Genomic DNA, 25,508 nt, shown 5'->3' with positions numbered 1-25,508 from the left:
TTGAATAATAACTATTTACATAAAGATGTGACCAGCTCCAAAAACCTAGACTCCTCCAGTATCCAAGATTCAGCATACAATCCTGTGGAGTGAATCAGTATCACAAGGTGAATCATTTATATAAATTTGGTAAAGATTGAACCAAAAATAAAGAAGAGTTGTCTATCAAAGGGCACCAGCTCCAAAAACCTTAACCTAATCAATAATGAGCCCCGTATATTGCTTATAACTCCTTGAATGACTCTCAAATTTCATTTAATCACAAGAAATACATTTCTAAAGCATTGTAAATAATGAAAACAGAAAAATAAAATTTGACCGAAATCGTGACCATGCCCCTTAAGTCTATAAGTGCATACAAAACTTTAACCAGGTCCTGACGCCGACGCCGAGGGTATAGTATAAGCTCCCACGACTTCGTTTCGATGAGCTTAAAAAGATCAAGTATGGGTGCGGACAGACAGAAAGATGGGCCTTGGACAAAAGATGATCAGAAAAGCTCACCTGAGCTGAGATAATAAGACTGACCAAAGAATTTTTTTGTTTATTTTAAACTATCTCTTGAATTAAAACTATGGGGAAAAAGCAAAATAATATATCACAGATAAAACATGGAATTGACAGAAATATGTCCCTGACTCAATTTTAGAAACAAATTGTGTGTTTTTCATGGCTGAGGCAATAAAGATTGACTTGTTTTACTTCCAAACCATTCAAACGAATAAATTTATTAAACATTATAAACGCCATCCATATCTTATGCACATTCACAATACTTGAAATTTATTTCTGAATGTACAGAGGTAATTTATAAAAAGTATATAGAACCCATTTGTTCTTTGATAACTACATTCATACATATACAAAAAAGAGATATTAACTCCACATATAACAAGCCAAAAAATGCAATGAATTACTGTCAATTTTTTAAATTCTTGACAATAGTTACAGAAGTATCATGAACATAAATATTTGGATTTTTGATACATGTATTTCTACTTCCAACAGTAAAGCTCCCCTGACAACCTCTACATACAACCAATTTGTACAATGGGTCTTCAACCATGGTGTGTAATAACAGAACATTAAATGAAACATTAAACATTTCTAAAATCCTAGATTTTTCTTCAAATTAACCATCAGTACACAGGAGTGAATAAGGATAGAGAAAATTATCAAGAAAAATGTTCTATCTTCTGAAAATTGAAATGTTGGCAAATTTTAACAATATTTTTCTTGAATCAAAACTTGAATTTAAATTCTTCTTGTGTTTGTCAGATTTTCTTCACAGAAACAAAAGACCCTATTATCCTACATGACAGAAGACCTCTTTTTTTTTAGAACACTGACTGTTGCTGCTCAAGTCTTAAATGTCCTGTTTGATCTTCATCCTTGACAAGAGTTCCTGCTTGTTCCATCAAGTAATACAACTCTACCAAGTTCTAGATTTTGGCCTGTCAAATATTCCATGTATTGTGAAGAATGTTGATAAAGTCCACATCATCCTCAATAGCTAGGCTGAGGCCTTCATAGTACTCCTCAAACTCCACATAGGATACGCTGTCCTGTCTGGAGGAGGCTGTCACTGCCTCCAGGAATGCCTGGACTGGATTCACACCCGGAACAACTCCAGCTGTACCAGGAAAGGTGGAAAGAAAAGACTCTTGTTAAGGTTTATCAATATACCTCAGTATGTAAACAGCATTTGTAAAACTTTTGTAGCAATACCAGTTGTAGAACCAAAAGAAGGAAATTAAGGACTCTTTTAAAATGAAAATCAATATGTTATCATCATAAAAACTTTGTAACAATGCATTCAAACAGTTTTATAGTAAATATGTGTAGCTCATCATACCTGCTTGCAGTGGAGGCCTGAATTTACTGTTAAAATATTTCCTGATGTCTGTAACACTCACTCGGCCACTCTTACTGGAGTCCAGTTTCTTAAAAGCCTGTATTAACAAATTGAAAAAAAATATATATAAGCCTAACAGGTCCAATATTAGTATTATATTATATTCACAAGAACTGCTTTGATAATGGGAATACTGGAAATCCTTCATCTTTTTAATAGTAAATATATTTATAAAAGTTTCAGAAAACTTGTTTGTTTGTTATGAACTAAGTGGTTGTGTCGACATTTCATATTGATTGGCTGTTTACAGGTTGTTTACAGATGAATAGCCCTAGTTGATTTAATCTGTGCTACACTTGACTTGGACACGTATAAAGTAGAATTTGGGGTTTTTAAGTTATTCAAAGTTCAAAACCACTTTGCAACAAACTATACCCATCCACACCTCCCAAATTATAACATTCATTGAACGGTCACTTTTGTTTTAGATGGAGTTTTCTTCTTTCGTAGAATGAGTATATATGAAAGTAAAGAGACTTATTCATGAACATTGTATGAATGTCATTAAAAGCCTGTTACATTCACGCATACTGTGGTTTCATCAATATTCGTTGAATACAAATTTTCGTGGATTTCGTTTTTAAGTTGATCCATGAAATTTAATGTTCATTGAAATGCAATTTCTATTAACATTTTGTATTGATAGGGTCATTGGCCATGAATTTACGTATCCTTGAAACTGTGATTTCCACTTCATCCACGAAAATTGATACCATTGAATATTAATGAAACCACAGTATTATATTTGTGTTTTATTTCATAAATAATTTATTTTCAGTTGAACTGCTGAATAAGAACATAATTTTTACAAGATACCTTTTTTGGTCATGGTTGACTTACCTTTCTGACCTTGGTCTTGCGACATTCATTCATTTGTCCTAAAACTTCCCTCATGTATACACTGTTATCCAGTTCTCCCTTTTCATCCACATCTAACGCCTCAAATACAGCATCTAGTAACTGTAATTCAAATCATATCACGGTCATATCATAAATCTGAAAACCATCAATTTGATAGTCAATATGCATATTGCTATTCACAAACAAAAAACACATTATGCCTAACAGGTACAATGGTTTCAAACTTCACAAGATCAAGAAATTTTTATTTTTTTCAACACAGTATCAGTATAAAGAACTGAAGGACATTTTAAGAGGTCAGGGAATGTTACCTCGGGGTCAAGGTCAATGTGGAAGGTAAACAGTCCTTTTTCCAGCTGAAACCTGTACATGATGCCGTCCCCCCGCTCATCTCTCTCCCGGTAATACCGACCCAGGCCCGTGTACGTCTTGATGCCTCGCTTCCTGATCTTCTCCTGAACAACAGCTGTAGGAAGAATTTGTAAAATGTATAGAGAAAAATGGTACATGTATTTGAGCCAATTGTTGATTAAATCAGTTTTTTTTCCCGTAAAGACCATATTCTGTTTACCAAAGATAAACTGATTAATGGCAACTAATTTGTTTGCCCAACCACTGTAGATTATCTTGATAGACAGTTACTTGCAATTGAGACACTGAAGGACTGAATTGTGGGTAATTATTTGAGTTAATCGAGGTTTCAGGAATATTGCAAAATTTCTATTCACACAGTAATGATCCACATGCTAATAACTTATGTTTTACAGAATGTTAAAGGGTGTGTATGGTTGCAACATGTAAATATCTACACATACTATTTTGCAAATAAATGTATCATAATGACTGTGTATTAAATGATACACATTACAACACAATCTAATTACAAGAGGCCCATGGGCCACATCGCTCACCTGAACAGCAGTTCCTTACATTTCGTAGCATATGCTTTTTCTATTTTAAACATTGAACCCCTTTCTGGGGACCCAGTAATGGTCCGAGGTTTATGGTTGGCTTGAACAACATAAATAGTAACATAGGAATGAAAATGTGTAGCACTGCGGTGGGACCGCACGTACACAACCTGAAAAACTGAACGTAGAAGAGTTCCACTTCAAGAGGAATAACTCTCAGACTGTACAGAACATTAAGAAAGATAACTCTTGGTTCCACTACATTAGAGTTTACACAATTTGAGGATCCTTGCATAGTAATCTCACAAACTGTAGCATTATAGTTCTCGAGAAGAACTTTTTAAAAACATTTTCAATATATCTTTCTATGTTAAACTTTGAACCCCTTTTGGGGCCACAGTAATTAGTCCAGAGCTAAAGTTTTAATTATTTGGAATCTACATTATTTAAGGATGCTTGCATAGTTATCTCACAAGCTGAAGCATTATAGTTCCCTAGAAAAAGATTTTTCAACATTTTCCCTCTATATTTCTATGCTAAACTTTGAACACCTCTTGGGGCCCCAGTATTAGATTGAGGTCACGGCTTTTATAATTTCGAATCTACACTATTTGAGGGTGCTTACGTAGTTATCTGACAAATTGATGCATTGTAGTTCTCGAAAAGAAGATTTTTAAACATTTTCCATATATACCGGTACTTCTACATTTAACTTTAAACCCATCTTGGGTCCCTAGTATTAGTCTAGGGGTCACTATTTTAAAACTGTCGAACCTTCATTATCCAAGGTTGTATGCATGATAGTAATCTCACAAATTGAAGCATTGTAGTTCTCGAGAAGAAGATTTTTTAACCTGTTACCTTTATATTTCTATAATAAACTTTGACCCCATCTTGGGGCCCCATTATTGGTCTGGGGGTCACGATTTTACGAATTAGGAATCTACATAAGCGAAGGATGCATGCATAGATATTCCACTAACTAAAACATTGTAGTTCTTGAGAAGAAAATTTTTAAACTTTTCCTTTGTTTTTTAAAATGTTTAAATTTTGAACCCCTCTTGGTGCCCATCAATTGTCCGGGAGTTACAATTTTTTGAATCTACATTATTTAAGGATGTACATGTATGCATAGTAATATCCCAAACAGTTGCACGATGGTTCTTGAGAAGATTTTAAAACATTTTCCTATATATGTTAAAATCTAAACCCCTCCTGGGGCCCCACTTTTGTTCGGGGGTCACGATTTTTACAATCTTCACTATTTTCCTATGTATTTCTATATATGTTAAACTTTGAACCCCGCCTGGGGCCCCAGTTTTGGTCCGAGGGTCACGATTTTTACAATTTAGAATCTTCACTATATATACAAGCTTTTGTGTAAATATTGGCATTTCTGGTGCAGTGGTTCTTGAGAAGAAGATTTTTTAAACATTTTCCTATGTATTTCTATGTTAAACTTTGAACCCCGCCTGGGGCCCCAGTTTTGGTCCGAGGGTCACGATTTTTACAATTTAGAATCTTCACTATATATACAAGCTTTTGTGTAAATATTGGCATTTCTGGTGCAGTGGTTCTTGAGAAGAAGATTTTTAAAGACATGCACCCTATACTCACTGTTTCGCAATTATCTCCCTTTTGAAAAGGGCTGTGCCCTTTATTTTAACAATTTATAATTCCCTTTCCATAAGGATGCTTTGTACCAAATTTGGTTAAATTTGGCCCAGTGGTTTTTGAGAAGAAGTTGAAAATGTGAAAAGTTTACAGACGGACGGACAGACGGACGGACGGACGGACGGACGGACGACGGACAACGGGTGATCAGAAAAGCTCACTTGAACCTTCGGTTCAGGTGAGCTAAAAATTAGAACTTCCATCCGCTCCCCCATTTTCGTTATGTCGTGTGTCCAAGCGACATATCGAAAACCGAGGAGGGGATGGAAGTTCTAATTTTAATTAGATTGATTACAACACTGAGATTCTGGATCAATAATTTACAAGATGGAAATGTGGGATAGGGAAACAGTTGAGCGTTCCTTTTCCAAACACATTTTAAATTATCAATTATGAGCAGACATTAAAAATTGAAGTAAAATCTAAAAATGTTTCTTGTGACAGCACAATGTGGTGTTCTATATTGCTATTTTTTGGATAGCTAACAAAAATACACTTGTACACATAACATGCAGGTTTAAGTTATTGTGTTTGTTAGGGCTGGGACGATACTCTACTTAGCCGATTCGGTACATATCACGATACATGAGATGCGATACGATAAATAATCACAATACATTGCAACTAAATGAAAACATGAATAAGGGTTAAACATTTATTCAATCTGTCGATGTATTACCGCATGTCCAAAGTTATTTTGATATATTTAGAATGAGCGTTGCACAATTTACAAATGACTTAAGTCTCATATACACTACTTTTTCATAAACAAGTAATCCAAAAGTTGTCCACACTCCAGATTTAGCTTCCTAACAGTTTTGACAATTTTACGAGGTTTTCTGCCATCTTTGTACTTTCATATTAGGTGCGCAGACTAAAAATAGCCGATATATGAAGCTCGGATATTTTTGGAAAATAAAAAAAAGTTCGCTTAGGTATCGTCGTATTAAAGGTAAATGTATCGATCCAAATATCGTCAAAATAAATACTGTGATGCACCGGTGCATCGATGGATCGTCCCATCCCTACTGTTTGTTTACCTTGAACTGCTGTTATTATTTTCTGTACATCTGTGTCACTGGATTTCTGAACACTTTGTCTGTAGGTGTCTGGCATGTCATTTGCACTGTAATGAACAATATATATACATGTAACAGCATCTTATCATCACATTAAAACTATCAAATCATTTTCAAAATTGAATATTAAATTCAATGGATATATATCATCTCTAATCAAGATAAGAAGTTGCAAAAATCCGCTATCTTAAACTTTTCTTTAAATAAGAGATTTGCAGCACAACAAGACTGTGCTCCACTAACATCAACTGTTGTTTGGCGGCCTCATCCACATCCGTCACCCTGAAGTACACGTGGTCCGCTTTGTTCATGGAGTCGGGCAGCGAGTGCTGGTCCTCCGTCGATATGATCAGGTTTGCTCCCTACAAAAGGAGAAAAACGATGAAATCTTTCTAGGAAATGATTTATATATACATGTAGCAGTGCATGTATATTTTTTGCTCCTTAGACAAGGTTATTGCTCAACTATCAAACACATGTGTATGCCAGCATAAATTTGTTTCCCTTTCTTAGTCTTTACAAAAAATATAAACCTTGCTGTCAACACATATTTTAAGTTATGTCTGGAAAGGGAGATAAACATGTTTTTTTTTCATGCAGAAAATCATACCGGGAAGAAATCTGATTGTTATGACAGTTATGTTACTTACAGAGAAAATATCAAATAAAGTGTAGGGTTCATCCCTCTTGCTGCCACAGAGATGCTTGTACTTTCCTCTCTTTATCAATGGTAATGCTTTAGCACTGCAGAAAAAAGCATATTTATAAAACACTGTTTATTAAAGGACAAATGTTGAAAATATCAGCTAGCATCTTCTTTCAAAGTAGATTTCTAATTAAATTCTTTACCTTTTACCAAACTGCCTGAATTCATATATAGTCAGTGTGTTGTCTATGTGGAAATAAAAACCTGTTAATTCTCGCAAAGCATCATGTCCATTTCTAGGGAAAAAAAGGGTAATAAATTGAATCAAAGGCACAGTTTTAAGCATATGCATACAACAGTGGCACATGATACAGTCATAATTACTGTTTTTTAGTCAGCTATTTCTTTCTTTGAAAGTGAAACAAAGGTTATTGTCAAATTCAGTTTCTTTTACAATGCAGTTATTATTTTATTCTTTTTCACTTTTTGCAATTCATATATGTTTAACATGTTAAATGCTGATTTTGGAGTTTATCTTATGAAAAGAGTAATATGAAAAATTGATTTTCAGGAAATCTTCTTATTTTTTTCTTATATTTTACTCTTTAGCTTGCCTACCTGGTAAGAATTCTTGCACCAAATCTGACTCTTTTTGACAACAAATTTTCTGTGGCAGTGGCACTAGTTCTAACCCTGTGAAAACCAATAAACATTAATATCAAACATTCATGAACCTTTCATATTAATGTATGCTTTCTGATTAAAATACTTAAGTCAACTAAGTCAAATTTGTAAGACATATGCTGCATTCTTTTTTTCAAATACACTTGCTCTATCCGACCAATATGTCATCAGGCAATTTTTATTCAATGAGTAATAATCTTCATCTGAACAACAAAATTTCCTGTGTTTGAGTTAAAGAAAAGTCCATTAAAACAGAAATATGTTCTTTAAATGGGAAAAGAATGGAACACATATTTTCAACATATTTTACCAAATCTAGAAAATGCATACATTCATAAATGGAAGAACTGATGTGATCAGCTGTGGAGTGTTTACCTGGAATCATGAAGATAGCGGTTACTTCCCCTTGCTCGTCTAGTATCGTGAGTGACAGGTGTGCGTACATTTTGTTCTGGGTCACTTATAACGGCTCTGTAATAAAAATCATTGTTTTCACCTATCTACATTATTTATTGATATTGTTTTGTTGTGGTGGTTCTTTTTGATTTTGTTGCGGTTCATTCCTAATTTGCTTACCTTGATAACTGGTCTATCATAACAGTCTCTATCAACTTTTGTTGTTTGTTGAATTCCAGTAGTTCTTCCTGGTAAAAGAGGAGAATAACTTAAAAACACAAAATTAATTCATCATTTAAATTCACTCGTTGTTGAGTTATTACTTTAAACCAATAGCTTTTTAACAGACTAGCTTACAATACACATGTACAGTGAAATCATCAGATTTTATATGGGCCAAGTCATATTTTTTGGACATTTTTGGTATCCCATAGCTATAAAAATTCAATTTCATATTTGCTTAATATATATATATTCATATTTTAGCACATGCTAACAAAATTGTTAATTCATGTGATTACTTCACAGTTAAATTGTCTATAATTTTCTTGTACAACTCATTTGAATAAAAGAAGTGGCACTGATGCAAAATGAGTGCATTTCAGTCTATTAAGATTTCAAGAATTCTGACCATCAAAACTTTCATACTGTAGGCATCAATTGTCACTGACTTTAAGATTCATGGTTACAACATAAAACAGAATTAATTCTCACAGCATCCATGATTTTCATCATTTGTTGTGTGGAGTAGGATTTTTTCTGAGTCCACTTTCTGTCCAGAATGTCGTCCGGTTCATCACACCTTGCACTCTCTCGCTCCACTTCACTGCGGATTTCTCCGTACGTCTTTGGTTTGGATTTCTTTACTGCTTCCATTTCTCTGTTTACATCATCCTGGATGAACATTTAATTATCAAAGGAAATTTGGTTACCATCAAACCAAAAGTTACATATAGGATTATTATTCGGCTCTCAGTGAAGAAAGCATTTAATCAAGCACTGCTACCCATAGATTGATATCTACCGTATATTGCTATGCAGTAATATTAATGGTAAAGCGATGTAATATACAATCATGAAATTCAATGTGTATTGTTTCAATTGGACAAACTGTGAAAAGGTATCGGTTTAAATATTTGAACACTCTCAGACAAACAGGTTTCTCGTCAAAAGGTAAATGATCAACTGATAATTGTAGTTTAACCAAAAGCTCTACTAAAGTTCTTGGTTTCTGAGCCATAAATTAGAAATGCTAAATTTTAATCCCAGCCTTACTTCTACTAATTTAATGAAAATACAGTGGAGATGTGAGACTTCAATCAAGAGACTCTGTGCCTTAGGTTTTGTCATAATTTGACCAAAATATTAGTTATTCTCATAAAGTTCAAACACTATTTATTCAACATAATATCAAAATATAACAAAGTTAACCCTTAACTAATTCAGCACAAACCTCTGACAGAGACTGATTTTTGGCTCTGTATGACTGTTTCATATCATCCGTGTATTGCCGATACATCTCTTTGTATCTGTCTGAGGGAGGAGGTAAATCCCCAGGGCAGGGCTCTTTTTCCCAAGCTGTAGGCTGTAAATTACAAATAATTAAAACAGAATATTTCAATATCTGCAAATTATTATTTTTTTTTTTTAAGTTAATTTCATGTAGTTTTTGTTTTGAAAGAAAAGTGAAAATCCAATCCCTTCATCTTTCTATCATATCTTAATTTGTATAAAATAAATGGTGGAACAAAACTGGATGTTATTCATTTCCTATCAAAACAAATTACGGTATACCTGTTTTTCTTTGTGTACTTTCACTTTGTGTTTCTTATCATCTGTGTAACCAAAGTAAAGCCCTGGCACTCCGTCTGGTCGAACACTCTTGCTGCTCTGGGGCTGAAATTGATATATATCTTGAATAAACACACGCAGCTACGGGTGTCTCTTCCATTTCTAATTTTAAAAAATTTTTAACTTAATTTCCCATTAGCAAAGTTTATTTTAATATTTTGCTGGAGACTGATTAAGTAGCTCTGTTTAGATTTGGTAAAAGGCCATTTTGACATACATGTACATTTTTAAAGAATGATCCATCAGCCATTTCTGATGAAGGCTACTGCATGGAAATAAAGGAATTCTGGGATGCAGTCAAAATATTTAAGAGTGTTTTAAAATGTTCAGCTTTCCATCGATTTAAGTCTTTTTCCCTGTTAATTAGTCCATAGAGGGTAATGTGTCTTAAGCTGGTCATGAACTCATGTTGTAATGAACAACAAAGGCATAAACCGTACGTTTTGTAATATGACTGCTGTACCTTATCCACTGTTCTACTGGAGGGTCTGTCCATGCTCCTGGCTGATGAACAGGGGGTTCCCCAACTGTAATACATGTTGTATAATAAATGACTTCATCTCAAAAAGATCAACAAAACATAGAATTATAAATCTGACTATGATACGTACATGACCATAAAGTACACTCATATTACCGATGCTACAAAATATTGATTTTATTTGTGAAGGAAAAAAAACGATACTGTAAACCAACTATCATTCTCGACGACTATGTTTCACGAATTACCCGAGATAAACTGGTTCGCGCTGACTAATTTTTGTGACCAAGCATTATCCCCGTCACCTGTTTTTTTTATTACAACTATATGGCAAATACTAATACAGATAAAAAATGTTCATGACAATGAAGCTCTCACGAAAATTTCTCACATGCGAATAAAAGTTTGTTTACAGTATTCTACATGTATATATAAATCCAAACACAACCATTGTATGTATATTAATTCATGTATATTTATTTATACGATCTGAGTATGGTACCTTATGGTGGATATGCCCGACCTCCCTGTATCTGGGTAGTCCATTAACTCCAACGGTTTGGAGACTTTGAGGTCATCCTGCTGGAAGGCTTTTAAGTTAAGTACAGGCACACTGTAAAAGGATTGCAATGGACTCATTCACTAGAATAAATTTAATATCTAAGATTCCATTCACTTAAATACTGCATCAGTTTTAAGTGTATGTTAAAACTGCAGCATGGGATTCAGAATTGTGAATGAATTAAGTGATGAAGAAGATGTCGAAGATACAAATTGGTAGAGGAAATCCCTCGTCCTTTTGCATCTCTTGTAGCATAACAACCATATTTATACATGTACTTAAGTAAGACTGTAATTAAGATCTATACAAAGTAATTTTTCTTGAAAAAGTATTGCTATTTGACTGAAGATTTTTTCTCTGAATATAGAACCACTTAGACCTTGGACTTTCAGAATAAGGACGTAGCTATCTATTTCTTGTGTCAAAACAAGTTAAAAATGACGCTGTTTCAAGCGAAATATACACCAATTGTGTAGTCTTAGCTCAAAAGCCAGACAAATCTTGTTGATTTCAAAGAGCCATATGGCTGAGTGGCCAACAATGAAATAGACAGGCCTACGTCACATATTGCTGTTTGACACAACTACCCAAAGTCCAAGCTCTTGTTAAAATGGTTCTAAGATAGTCAAATGTAATGATCAGAACAACAATGACTATGAGAAAGGAACACAACACATTATAATATTGTATAGGTATGGAATGTCTAGAATAAAAAACAGCAACGTCCATACAGCCTTGCCGAGTCCTCCTTCAGACACCTATGGTCAAGAGAATAATGAAGTAGACTTATATAAAGATCAGAAGGAAGAGATGGATCGAAACAATGAAGACAAGAAGGGAGATAAACATGGAGAAATGGGGAGTCTTCTTTGTCATGTTTTTCATTGGTAAGGATGAGAAAGAAGTAAGATAACTGATTCACAAGTAAACTTTAATGGTACACACCCCTCTGGTCTGCTTGCCGGTCTGCTGGCTGGTCTGCTCACAGGTCTAATCATTGGAGACTCTTCTCCCTGAAACCCAAACCAGATCAGTTTGAAATTACATTTAACAATATATTCAATCATCGCAAAGTAACATAGTAATAACTTGAGCAGAAATTGTTAAATAAATAAAGCTTTAATCTAAGACTGCCTCTCACTGTTATTGGGTTTCTGCTGACTGTTGGCTTTGCGCTGGGTGGTCTGCCACTACCTGGGCGATTCCTTGCACTTCCAGGAACAGCTCTTTCATGATTTCTAGGTGTAGGTGATCCATGAATCATGAAATCCATTTTAAAGAATTCTTACTGAAATAAAACATAATTCCATGTAGCTACAGACAGGTCAGGCACATTCTCTTGTTTCACAAAGTTTAATTGTTGGAATCATTTTCATCTATAATATTTTTAACAAACAGTTATTAACTACTAACAATCAACCACAACACAAAGGTTAACTAAGTCAATAAGAGAATTGCTTGTCCATTTCCATTTGCTTGTCATTTCCAGCAAAAAGATGCTGTAATACTTATCTTTGATTCAATATACGGTACATACAGTTATTAGTACAGTGTAAAGTTTGTCAAAGAAAGAAAATTATTTGTTCTTGAGAAGAGTTAAAATGTTACAAAGATATCTGCATGTGTCTTTAATACATCATTGACCTATACCAACAATCTGCAACTCTAATATAAAGATCTACTATATTTATAGTGTGAATACTTCAGAATTTCTTCCAATATAGCTTAGTCAACTATATTATCTATATAATATTAAGCTTCAATAGCGAGTGCAGCTTTATTAAGTTAACTTAAAGAATAGTTAATGAATATATACTGCCGACACAATATTCACAGATATACAACATCTAACGTCAAGCCTTAGTGCACTCTCAATCAAAATATTATCCAGTGATGTCATAATAGCCTACAATTTAAAGTAAATTGCATATATGGCTTCCATCTTGCGTTCTCGCGAGAATCAAAGAAAAACTTTTGAGAACCAGAAAAACTATATAATTTTGCATCATTGATAAAATTATATAATCTTGCTTTTAAAGTATATGAAGTAAATACATGTACCACAGTTTACATGTATTACTTGTAGGTAATTCTCAGGGGAATCTTTTAAAAGACAGATGATACTAAACTGACATGAACTCTACCTGACATATTACAACAATTTAAATAAGAAGAAATAAGTCTGTCTGTAATAAACAAAACATATACATGTAGTTTATTATAATACATGTACATGTTTGTTTTTTGTACATTGTGCAATAAACGTAAATGACCATTTTTCCTGCACAATGATTCAATTACAAATGAGTTGTCAACTAGAGATCTGATTGGTTGGCACTCTGATTGCCTAATTAAAAGCATTTTATGAAATATCATGATTGACAGGTCTGTAAGTTAGAGCAAACCCAGTGTTTGCTATCATTGTTATCAAGGTCTGCTTCAGAGACTGGGGTCTGCTCTAGCTCTGTGTCGATCCACTCTGGGTAAGCTGTGTATCAGTCGGGGGTCAGCTCTGGGTTGGCAGTCTCAAACAAGACACTGACATGACTGAGTGGACACAGAAAGCAGAACTAGGATTTGGTTGGGGTCTGCTTTCTGTTTGGTTGTGTGTGGTTGGTTTTGTATGTACTTCTGTGAGTTCTGTATGGATTTAAGTGAGCTCTGTATGTACCTAAGTGAGCTCTGTATGTACCTAAGTAAGCTCTGTATGTACCTAAGTGAATTTTTAAATCATATGCTGCGCTCGCCCTGCTGGATACACCACACAACATATTAACTAGATTAAAACTATGTAAACAAATTAGAAGATTGTAATACATTTTGCATGTTCTGTATATTGGGGTATATATAACAGAAACAAGTGCTTGTTGTGAATATCATAATGTGCAGCTATCTGTTGGTCTGTAACATAGCTGCAGGTCTGTAGCTTCCAGTCTGAAAAATATCAGATGGAAGTCCTTGGAGCTACAGTGCCTCCCATAGTAAAAATCTGCAATTATACTGTAGATTCCTTATAAATTTTACACGGTACTTAATTCTGTGATCCTGCTCTTTTGTATCAAAACGCAAGAATATATAATCGCAAACGCATAACTTTTATCCTTATCACTTATAATTCTTAACTCTAAGAAAATAAAAGTGAGATTTTGAAATCCGCAAGAGGTGCTTCACACCATTTCACACAAAAATTAACTCTATATTGTTTAATTAGGAATCTTCAGTATATGGCGCATAAAAAATTATGCTAGCCCTAAGTTTTGGTTTGATTGATCTTATTTCCAAACACATTCTTTGGATGTCTGATTCCAAAAGATTCCTCCAACATTTTACTACAGATACATGCAGGCATTTTACTTGCCTCTCACTGATATTCTTTTGTAACAGGATGGGAGAAATAATGACGGACCAGACCGTGATTCAAACCCGGCCCCCTCAATTCTCTAGTCAGGTGCTCTACAATTTGAGCTATCTGGCACTGGTATTTGAACCAGTCTGACTGTCACATTCCTCACCCTTAAATGATCCTCATTCCCGAAGATCACCCCAGGCTCAGAAATCAGTGGCTCTTGTCTTCCCCTTGCAGGAGTAAACCTGTCAGTTTCAGTTGGTCATGGCACTAAATGTAACTGGATGGGAGAAATAATGATGGACCTGACTGGGATTCCAGCCTGGCCCCCTGAATTTCTGGTCAGTTGGGTTATCTGGCACTGGTATTTGAACCGCTATGACCCAGGGCTCGACATTAACGCTTGTCCGCTTGTCCGGTACCAATTAAAAAATATGCGGACAAGTGAATATTGCTGGCCACTTGTCCGACTGGACAAGTGCATTTTTTATATTAAGAAGTCTCCAACATTTAAAAAAGAAAAGAAAGTTTTGTGATAAGTTTATCCGTAGTCTCGTTATAAGTTTATCGATTAGTTATTTTGAATTTCGATCCCGACATCAAATTGCAATGCAATTGAGTTACTCTTGATCGGGATTGAAGTTTACTAATTTCAAACAACTGTCAAGGTGTGGATCTTAGTTCTTACAAAGTACCAAACACATATGTTAAGAAAAAGAAAGGAAGAAAAGGTAGCAAAGATAAAGGATTATGGAAAGAAATGTAACTTATTTTAGGTTTCATTCATCATTGATAGACTATGATGACTTTCCATGTTTAGTTTAAAAAACAGCTGAGAAATCAATATAACAGTTACATGTATTTTTAAACCTGATGCTAAATTTAAGATGTCTTGTAATTTGCCATGACAAAGCTACAGCTGACAAATCATGTTTAATGTTATATAGAACAAATACATGTAGGCCTACATAATTATAGGAAAGACACTTTAAGTTTCCATTTAAAAAGTCAGGTTATTAATTATAGCTAGAGTATTAATCAATAAATGATTTTATTTTAGTAATAGAGTACTGTAGTTTTCAAGTTGACAATATTTGATCTTTAATATTGAAAATTTTTCGGACAAGTGAAGTTGAAGTTCGGACAAGTAAATGTTTTGGTCACTTGTCCGAATGGACAAGTAGGAAAAAAAGTTAATGTAGAGCCCTGTGACCGTCACACTTAATTTAAACACAGCCATCACAAGTTTGCATGTAAAAATGGGAACTCTTGATCACCACATAAATTTAACCTTTTGGTTTTGGTTTGATTGATCTTATTTCCAAACACATTCTTTGGATGTCTGATTCCAAAAGATTCCTCCAACATTTTACTACAGATACATGCAGGCATTTTACTTGCCTCTCACTGATATTCTTTTGTAACAGGATGGGAGAAATAATGACGGACCAGACCGTGAATCAAACCCGGCCCCCTCAATTCTTTAGTCAGGTGCTCTACCATCTGAGCTATCTGGCACCGGTATTTGAACCAGTCTGACTGTCACATTCCTCACCCTCAAATGATCCTCATCCCCGAAGATTACCCAAGGCTTAGAAATCAGTGGCTCTTGTCTTCCCCTTGCAGGAGTTAACCTGTCAGTTTCAGTTGGTCATGGCACCAAATGTAACTGGATGGGAGAAATAATGATGGACCTGACTGGGATTCCAGCCTGGCCCCCTGAATTTCTGGTCAGTTGAGCTATCTGGCACTGATATTTGAACCAGTATGACTGTCACACTTAATTTAAACACAGCCATCACAAGTTTGCATGTAAAAATGGGAACTCTTGATCACCACATATATTTAACCTATTTCATTTTCAGAGGTCGGTTAGTGTGTTTTGGAGAAAGTCTGAGGCAAGAAGAAGACAATATATCAGTAGTAGATTGCCTGTATAATTTAATGGTACTATTTTTTCCTACAGAATTGTGTGTAAATAAGGTTTAATCAATCCAACACTAGCGCAAGTTTTAGTGTGTCGTAAATTGCAGTTTTTTTTACTATGGGAAGCATTGTACATGTTGTAGGTCCCAGGTCGTTCAACCAAGTTTTTCTTTCAGACCGGGAACTACAGGCCTGCAGCTATCAGGCTATCTGTTACAAAGACGAAAATTGTTTCGTGACATAGAATGTCAATGAAGCTTTAACTGAACCGATCCGTTCATAAGAACTTTGATACAACGGAAATTACTGACTCATTAAATATTTCAAGTTAAATAAAGCTTTAATACAACATCAAATATTGATACATAATTTTAATCTTACCGATGGTTGGTTTGCTCAGCAACTATAGACGCGGAATTTCCAAACATTGTATTGATCCAGAATGAAAACATAAAATCCAGATTCGTGTTTTCAGTATTTCTTCTTATCGTTCTTGTAAAACCTTTATCATCATTCAGGCGGTAATTATTGTAAACTTAAAATTTTGCTCTTCGATATATCAGTAATTTTGTCAATGTATTTATGAATATATTTCATAGATAGTCCTAATTTTCCTAAAAAAAAATTTATCCTAATGTTCCTCGAACGAGCTATCTAGAAAGAAAATGTGGGTAAAACAGTAGGTATGAACGGGCCGAGCCGACAGAAGTTGTAAAAGATTTATCTCGTAATTTTTTTTTATCAATGTGATATTTCATCTTAATATGTCTATTACTAGTTAGGCCTATTTGATGTAAAATATACTTTGATATATTTAGTAATTTGAATTTACTTGGCGATTGTTGGTAAAACCATATTGTTATATGTCTATGGAAAACTCTTTTTACCAACACTCACAATTTTTTATTTTTGGAATTTCATGAACAAACGCGCGGTACTCAAATATTTGAAAGTTTAACAGCTGTATAATCCGTGGGGCAAGGTAAAACATTCTACCCTCCACAGTAATTAAATGATGTCTCTATGTTGTTTTATCATGTTCATCCTCAGAATATTGCCTGTAAGTAGTTTACGTTGATATGACAGACTCTATCATCTATGGACTGGTCATTGATGTCCAACAGGTTAAAAGTATCCAACAATATGGTGCGACTGACAAGGCCAGCGCAGCATGTATATAGATACACCCAGGCATATAATTATCAGAAATTACAATAATAAGTAAAGAAATTAGTGTGCATTACCAAATGGATGCAACAAACATGAAATGATTGAACAGTTAAAGTGTTAAACAGTATATGTATAGTTTTGTAAAAGTGTAAACGATTAGCCAATAAACAGTGAGGCACAGGGGCTTGTGTAGAAAAAAAATCGTCAAAAAAGAGGTACCTAGGAGTCATCAGTGGTACCCACTTTTTTAACTATGTTTTTTTTTTTTACACAAGCCCCTGTGAACATGGTGAATGAGGTTTTAAAATAGCAACAAAGAGCAAAGGTAGTTAAAGCATCACTGATTTTTAGGAGTTTTTAGCAAAGAATTCCATTGTTACCACCTAGTGTGCGATAAGGCATGGATAGGTAAGGGTTGTATCAATACTAACTAACATGGCTTGATGAAAGTGCGCCCATGGCTATAAACTGTGTAACAACCATTTTGTTGCAATCAGAATGGACTTTGTTTCTTGATTAAATGCTTAAAATTATCAGGGTTTGATTGGTAGGAGTATAATTAAATTAACAGTTACACTGTTCTGACATATATTCATTCTGAGCAAAACTTAAGGTCAAACGACACGTTCCTCGAGAATTTTTTTTGTATCTCCTCGTAATAAAGAGTTCCAACAAATTTTTTTAATTCTATAATTACTTTAAAAATGATCAAACTTTACTTGTATTTGGTTATATGCCTAGATGGTTGAGTGGTTAGAACCGTGGCTGCTCACTGCCAGAAGCGTATAGGTTGTGAGTTCAAAGCTCCACCCGAGCGGAGAGATAGTTCTATTATAGTGAATTTAGCTGTGTTGTAGATGTATTTTTTTTCATATCAGCAATTCAAGTGTATTTTCAAGATTATATAGGACATTGCATACTCTAGTATTTTGCAGAAATGCCTGGTAAGGTACCCTAATATTTTGCAAGAAAGCTTGTCAAAGTGGTTGTAAACCATTAACAAATTCCTGGAAAAAGTTATCTAAAATTGAGGAACGAGTCGTCTGACCTTAAAGTAGACGTAATTGATAAAATGGCGAAGCAAAGTTTTCTGTTTCATGGCTGTGGACATTGCTGAAATAGATGATGTGATTTATAAACAAGCTCTAAATTATGCAAGACAGAATGCCTGGTGGAGCATTGCTACCTGGGACAAGTTGGCCTGTGATATATCTAATGAATTTAGGCACTGTCCACCATATTTCTCTTTTATCACTGGTATTTCTGCAGCCCCTTTATAAGTCGCAGACCTCTTAGCAATTTAAAGTATTTCGCAGTAGAGGTCTCGCGGTCTCACCTGGGTATTCGAACATATGCCTCAACGTGTTACTCATTTGCGATGAAATTATCAAATTTTAGTATGCAATATTTTCAACAAGGAGAACACTAACATTAAATAAATGGATCAATGCATTATTTACATACAGAATATGCACATAGAATAAGAAATTAATGCGTAAAATCCAAAGACCTCAAAAGGAATTCTACTGGTGAGTTTCAGGTGTGCAATCGGGTGTAACGAAATCAAAAGTATGACAGTGCCTATTTACGAGCGATGTTCAGCTTTAAAGTTGACCTGAGGTAAATTACACATTGAAATGAATGATTGATTGTCCAATGATTAACTAATTAACTTTCCCCATCCAAAAACACCCATGCATGCATTGGTGATGTGCCTATTTATATGTTTTTTGATATGTCATTGTTAACTATAATGCATTAAAATTTATTTATTTTTATGATTACTTTGTAAAAATCTATTTTGTCAATACAGATTATGGATAGTTCCAGCACTTCATTAAAGTGTGGACAGCTACTGGGTGGGGCTAACCCGCCTGATTATGGAGTCTTCTGTAACAGCAAGGAGTTCAGTGACCTCAAGCTCACTGTTGGGGAGACAACCTATTTTGGTCACCGAATCGTCTTGGCAACAGCCAGTGAGGTTTTCCAAACCATGTTGTCCTCAGTAGGTGGATTAAATGAAGTTCATTTTACATGTTTTAGTTATTTACTAGCATTGGTTTTAACTGAATAACTAATAGAGCAAGTCTACCAGGTGTGTTACAAGGGACGTACTGGGAAATGCATGGAAATAATGATTCAAATGAATATTCTTTTAATTTCATTGATTGCATGAGTGTTTAAACAATACACTGAGGTTCTGCAATGTCGCTGCCTTCATATCGTGCATGAATCACAAAAGAAAGCATTTTGCTTATATTATATGATGTATCTTTCTTTTAAAAATTTAATAAATGGATCCTAAAAAAGCAAGTAAAAGTAACTAAATTATTGAGATGTACATCAGTACATTAATAGATAGATAAAAGAAATAGCCAAATTGTCTTATATGGGAATTTGAGTCTTACATCATCATGATTATTTCATTCAGTCCGTGATTTTTCTTAGGTTGCTGAAAGTTTCCACTGATCAATAAAATGGTTAGAACTGGATGATGTAGATTTTAGTCTTGTCAGTTTCTGAACAGATGTGAATTACAATCAATTTTAGTAAGAAATAGAGAAAATCTGTAAATATATACCTATATCATAATACTAAATACAGAAGACATTTTGATAGTGCATGTACAATGCATATTGTGTATTGTTATCATCAGTTTCTTATACATCACTTATAGAATATCAAGTTTCATTTAGAAGTTAAAATTTTGTTATAAGTGCAATGCCATATATACTGAAAGTTTCTTTAAAAAAATATTTGAATTTTTAATATATTTGAATTATCCTTATTTGCATGATTGCAGGTTTGGTGTTCCACATCAGAACTTCGCCTGGAAGAAACGGGTGACTGTGAGGCAGCATTCCTGGAGTTTCTGGAGTTCCTGTACACCTGGAGAGTGCGGCTGAATGAAGAGAACGTCGTCCCCCTGGCCTTGTTGTCAGACAAGTACCTGGTCAAAGATCTGGCAGCCCTGTGTGTCAGTTACATGGTGGAGGAGGTCTGTACTGAGAATGCCATTCCATGGTTTAGGTTTTCTCTGAAGTACAATGTGGAGAGGCTGTTCAATGAGTGTATCAGGTTCATCAGCCATAACTTTGAGCATTTCCACCACAGCGGAAAGCTGGTGGAGTTGGATACAAACGAAATGGCACTGGTGTTGGATTCAGGAGCCATTGTATGCAAGTCGGAAATGGATATCATTCAGGCAATACTTAAGTGGATGAAGGCTTATGATCGACCGGTGCAGGAGAGCCTCAGAAATGATATTGTGCAACTGTTTTCCAGTGTTCGCACACCCATGTTGACACCAGCAGATGTCGTCAAGATTGAAAAGACCAAAGAGCTTCAGGACTTTGTTATGCTTCTCCTTCCCAAATTTTACTTGACCTACAAGTACCATTCCTTTGGCGTAGGCATTCCAATCCCATTAGATGACAAAAGGTTCAAGAATTATGTGCCTCGGATCTACACAGAGCGGTGCGGTACCACTTTCAACACGACAAGTTTCTGGGAGCACTACTTCCAGACGCCCTCTCACATGTCTTCCAAGCATGCAGTAACTCTGAAGTGGAAGTATCAGAATGGAAAACCGAATGAGCTGGAGCTGCTACTAGCCCCAGGCATTGCTCAAGGCATGGTTGTGCCATACAAGCTGAGGGTTGTCCGCATGACCAAGAGGTTGCGAAAAGGGTTCAAGGAGGTTAAAATTGTAAATGACACAGTCAACCACGTTGCTAACTTTGGTCCGTGCATTGATATGGGGAGTTCTGATGGCTACCAAAAGGACATTAAAACTCATGGCTTGGTTGTTGCAGTTCTACCCACTGGACTACCAGCGTAAATTTGGGCAGTAGTAGAAATATGGGGGTTGGGGGAGTGGGACAGGGGGTGATGAGGGTTGGGTTGTTTTTGTTTTTTCAAAGGCAGCAACTGTATTTTATTGTATTTTAATTGATATGTTACAATACACTCTCAAAGTAGGTTGATGTACTGTACTCTCCTGATTAATGATGTTAGAATCTATGACAACAACAATGGCGGTTTATGTCCTTCAATTAAGAACAGCTTGAATTTAAACTATTAATTAACCGTCAGAGGAAGCACCTCTATGAACTACATCAAGTTTCAGCCCATGTGGCATTACTCAGTCGAAATTAAAAGTGCTAAATTTGAGCTTTAATGTTGCAGTATGTACATGTGATAAAAATTTCAACAATTTTTAAATATTAAATTTATTGTTACAAATGTCTAACCTGTACTTTAATTAATGATGTTGGTGACAAATTATTTTATTGATAAGACTTGTTTTTGTTTTTACAAACATGATGCCATATACGGTAATTATTTGTTCAAAGTTTTTATTTTTATTTCATATTTTATCAAAGGTTACTTTTATACAATATGTACATATTAATTATATTTTCATAGATGGGTCTCTTTACACATGCAAGCAGTGAAATAATTTATGGTGTAAAACCCATTTAAAATGACTGGTAAATATTTTTGTGTAGAATCACAACTATCGTAATTGACTGATCTACCTTAATCAAGCTCAGTTGTGTTAATTTTGACATGTATTGTGTATGTTATTTATTTGTCCATTTTATTTGTACTAAACAACATCAGTGTCTATTTTACATTAAGCTGTTAACAAATTATGTGTATTGACCACAGAACTTCAGTTCATGAGGAATTCATAGTTTTGTTGTCTGTGTTTTTGTCTGTTAATTTTATTACCATATATATATAGTACTGTAATAGAGAGATGAATTTTGAAAAAAAATGCCAAGAAGGGTAGAGAAAAAAATCAATAAGTTAAAAATAGTTTTTGTTTTTTTAATGGTATGATATTTACCAGTTTCCGATTGTCAGATTATTTTCATTTTGTAATAGAATATGAAGCAATGTCTGTGTGCAATCAACAGAAGTTCAGTAAGGCAAATCTGGAATTGTGTTTCACAAATACTAGATGTATTCATACGTTCATGTATTTATACCTATCTCTTTCTGAATAATATTTTTGAAACATTAATTAGATAATAAAAGTTTTGAAATGTTATCTTGTGAATTGAATAATTTTATGTATTAGGCAATGGTACCAGAACATTAGAAAGCAAGTGATTAGGAAGTAAATGAGATAACAATCATATACAGTATATGACCTGATTGAATACTGGTGTTGTACCAAATATATATTGTTCTATTATACTGTAGTTCATGCATCAGAAAAGTGAACCAGGGATGAGAACACTCATACATGTATACAGCATATAACATGTATCAATACTGGTATTGTACCAAATATTTTTTGCAATATTATACTGTAGTTCATGCACCAGAAAAGTGAACCAAAGCCTCAAGTGAGCTATTTGTCTGTCGTTGTTGTTGTAATCTTTTTGACATTTTCATCTTCTTCTCCATAACAACTTTGCCAACTTCAACCAAACTTGACACAAAGCTTCATTAAGTGAAGGGGATTCAAATTTGTTCAATGAATATTCTTGAATATTGGTATAAATTTATCAAAAATCTTTTCAAAAACCATTTGGCCAGAAAAGCTGAAACTTTTGAGATAGTGTAGATTCAGATTTGTTCAAATCATGGTCCCCTGGGAAGAGTGGGGCCAAAAAGTGGGAGGACACATTTTTGCATTGGAAGATATCGAGAAAATTCTTCTAGAACCCATATTGGCCAGACAAGCTTGTGGGAGAGCATCTTCTGGAAGTATACCGTAGATTCAAAGTTTGTGCAAAGAAGATGGGGGGGGGGGATAATAGCGGCAAATGCCCGTTCGGTTTAGTCGTGAAATACCATTTTGAATTATACAAAATGATATTTTTAATGTATAGTGGGTCATCTCTTCACGTTTTTGTTGATTAAAATCGGTTTGTTTTCAATTGGACCTTATTCAGACTATGAAAAAAAACTATTAGGAGGTTTTAATATATATGCTTGTTTGTGTCAACATATTACAAGTTTTTAACACAATTTAGGGTTACAAATCGATTATATGTTAAATATTTATTGTTTTGAATAATTTTTTTTTAAATATAACAGATTTATTGATATTTATCCGTCTGTGTAAAGGCATTTTACACGCATTATCCAATCTTCTTTGTGGCTCAACCTTAGCGGGGTTGTGCAGATTAAAGTTAGATCAAATCATGATTCCTGGGGAATAGTGGGGGCCAGAAGGTTAGGGTTACAATTTTTAGAGGAAATTCTTCTCACAAATACTAATTAAAACTCGTTTTGTTATTTTTCAGATTTGAAAAAAATTAGATGTGATGTGTATATGACTTAATTAAATGAAAATTATATCCAGAGGAGAGTTAAATACCGGGATGTCTTAATCAGGAAGGTTACAATTTAAACATTTGAAAAAAAAAAAAAAACATGGATGGAGAAAAAAATCAGCTTTTCTGTGATACAAGTAAACTGTAGAAAATAGCTTGATGTAAAAACGTATTTCATGTGTCTGTGGAGAAAATGCATGTGTGGAAATATGAACTTCGTTTGTAACATTTGTTGTTTTTTTTTTTTTTTTGGAAACGTTTAAGCTTCTGAAAGAATGTAGTTAGGAAGCGTCCTGAAAAAAAAAGTACAGTTGATTCTGCAATTTTTTTTCCACTTGTGCGGAAGGAAATTGTGATAGATTAACAGGAGGATAAATAGTGCGTGTGCAAGCAAATTTCCGCCCTAATTCGATTAAGGAGGGGTACTCACATCATCAACCGACAAAATATCAGAAAACGGGGGAGGGGTCCTTGATTATTTGGCAGAATGAAGGGATGTTGGAGCAATTGCACAAAATCCCATGAATTTGTTAGGTATATAATGATTTTCATCCAGTTGAGTATTTTTCTTCTTTATTTCTTAATAAGCAAATCGATGAATTGTTGATTCACGTCTCTTTGTTAGCTAACAGGACTGAAATCTACGCGATCCGGACGAAGTATTATAACCAGTTTATCGAACTATCGATCCTTTAAAAAGAAATCAAAAACTGCACGAAAACATCGTGGTGCCATTCAGGTTTGAAAATTCCAATATTTGGAAGAAGAATTGGCTATTTCTACTATATATTTTAATTAACGTACTGGTGTACATTAACAAAGATATCCTTACATTTTAATAATTACTCCTTGTCATGATTAATTTAATAATTTGTTGAAAGACACTGTAAATATAAACAATAAGATATTTTTCATGATTTATGCGGATTATACATAATCGAGCACATTGCAGATAAAGACATTATAACCAAATCATCATAAAAAACTCCATATTGTTTGAAATGACATTGAAGAAAGGACAATATATAAACGCGTTTATCTTTAATTATTTTTCAATCTTAGCAACTGGGTATGGGGGACTGGTGTGTTCCCGTTTTGCACACATTTGATAATTGGGTATAGAACAATAGGTGTGATTTGTGTTTTGATAGCAATTATAGTCTGCTTTCGGTCAAAGATTTTACCTGGATTTTTACCTGTGTTTTATTGGTGTCTTCCCACTTAGCCAACATTTTGAAAAAATACAGGTAAAATACAGGTAGATCTATGTTGGCTAAGTGGGAATGGGGTGCAGGTGGAGAACAAAAGAATTTAGTTACAGGTAAGCTATAGTCTGTTTTCAGATGAAAGTAGGAGAAATAATATATATTTGTTAGCCTATAGAAAAATACATATAAATTGAGCTTCTGTCCTTGTATTTTATTTTATTTGATAAATTCAGGTGAAAATGTTATTTTTTAAAAATGAACTGTTACATATTCCCCTATAATTCATGCCCTTAATTAGGGTACAAATATCATGGTTTGTCTATTTTCATCATAAATTGAGATAATTATATAAACTGACTTAACTTGAACTTGGCATTGGAAAAATATTGTAATTTTAAGAATCACGTTTGAAATTTTAACTATACATCATATTTCGATTCTTTTTTTCATATTTCTTTGGTTTCTATGATTATTTTGATTAATTTCAATTTACAGAATATGA

At 34.3% G+C, this 25,508-nt stretch overlaps 2 protein-coding genes across 3 annotated transcripts; one reads left to right on the top strand and one right to left on the bottom strand.

Annotated features, from left to right (window-relative positions):
* Nucleotides 1-530: 530 nt before the first annotated feature.
* On the bottom strand, nucleotides 531-16,979 carry LOC128183861 (calcyphosin-2-like). Its single transcript, XM_052853050.1, has 19 exons — nucleotides 16,714-16,979; nucleotides 12,202-12,348; nucleotides 12,006-12,073; nucleotides 11,001-11,111; nucleotides 10,481-10,544; nucleotides 9,961-10,062; nucleotides 9,620-9,751; nucleotides 8,881-9,060; nucleotides 8,347-8,414; nucleotides 8,146-8,241; nucleotides 7,705-7,779; nucleotides 7,290-7,382; nucleotides 7,091-7,184; nucleotides 6,684-6,802; nucleotides 6,402-6,487; nucleotides 3,088-3,242; nucleotides 2,756-2,875; nucleotides 1,856-1,952; nucleotides 531-1,633 (listed from the first exon to the last, which is right to left on the bottom strand). Exons 2-19 carry the CDS (start codon nucleotides 12,331-12,333, stop codon nucleotides 1,458-1,460), a joined length of 1,968 nt encoding a protein of 655 aa, XP_052709010.1. The 5' UTR covers nucleotides 12,334-12,348; nucleotides 16,714-16,979; the 3' UTR covers nucleotides 531-1,457.
* An 87-nt stretch (nucleotides 16,980-17,066) lies between these two features.
* Nucleotides 17,067-22,561, top strand: LOC128183862 (BTB/POZ domain-containing protein 17-like). Of its 2 annotated transcripts, XM_052853052.1 has the most exons (4): nucleotides 17,067-17,314; nucleotides 19,043-19,122; nucleotides 19,316-19,507; nucleotides 20,306-22,561. In XM_052853052.1, exons 3-4 carry the CDS (start codon nucleotides 19,319-19,321, stop codon nucleotides 21,341-21,343), a joined length of 1,227 nt encoding a protein of 408 aa, XP_052709012.1. In that variant the 5' UTR covers nucleotides 17,067-17,314; nucleotides 19,043-19,122; nucleotides 19,316-19,318; the 3' UTR covers nucleotides 21,344-22,561. The 2 variants fall into 2 exon arrangements, with proteins under 2 accessions (XP_052709012.1, XP_052709011.1); XM_052853051.1 differs by lacking the exon at nucleotides 19,043-19,122 and having other exon boundaries at nucleotides 17,069-17,314.
* Nucleotides 22,562-25,508: the final 2,947 nt, after the last annotated feature.

The sequence above is a fragment of the Crassostrea angulata genome, chromosome 5 (genome assembly GCF_025612915.1).
Source record: "Crassostrea angulata isolate pt1a10 chromosome 5, ASM2561291v2, whole genome shotgun sequence".
Classification (NCBI taxonomy): domain Eukaryota; kingdom Metazoa; phylum Mollusca; class Bivalvia; order Ostreida; family Ostreidae; genus Magallana; species Magallana angulata.
This window is presented reverse-complemented; position numbering and strand designations above follow the sequence as displayed.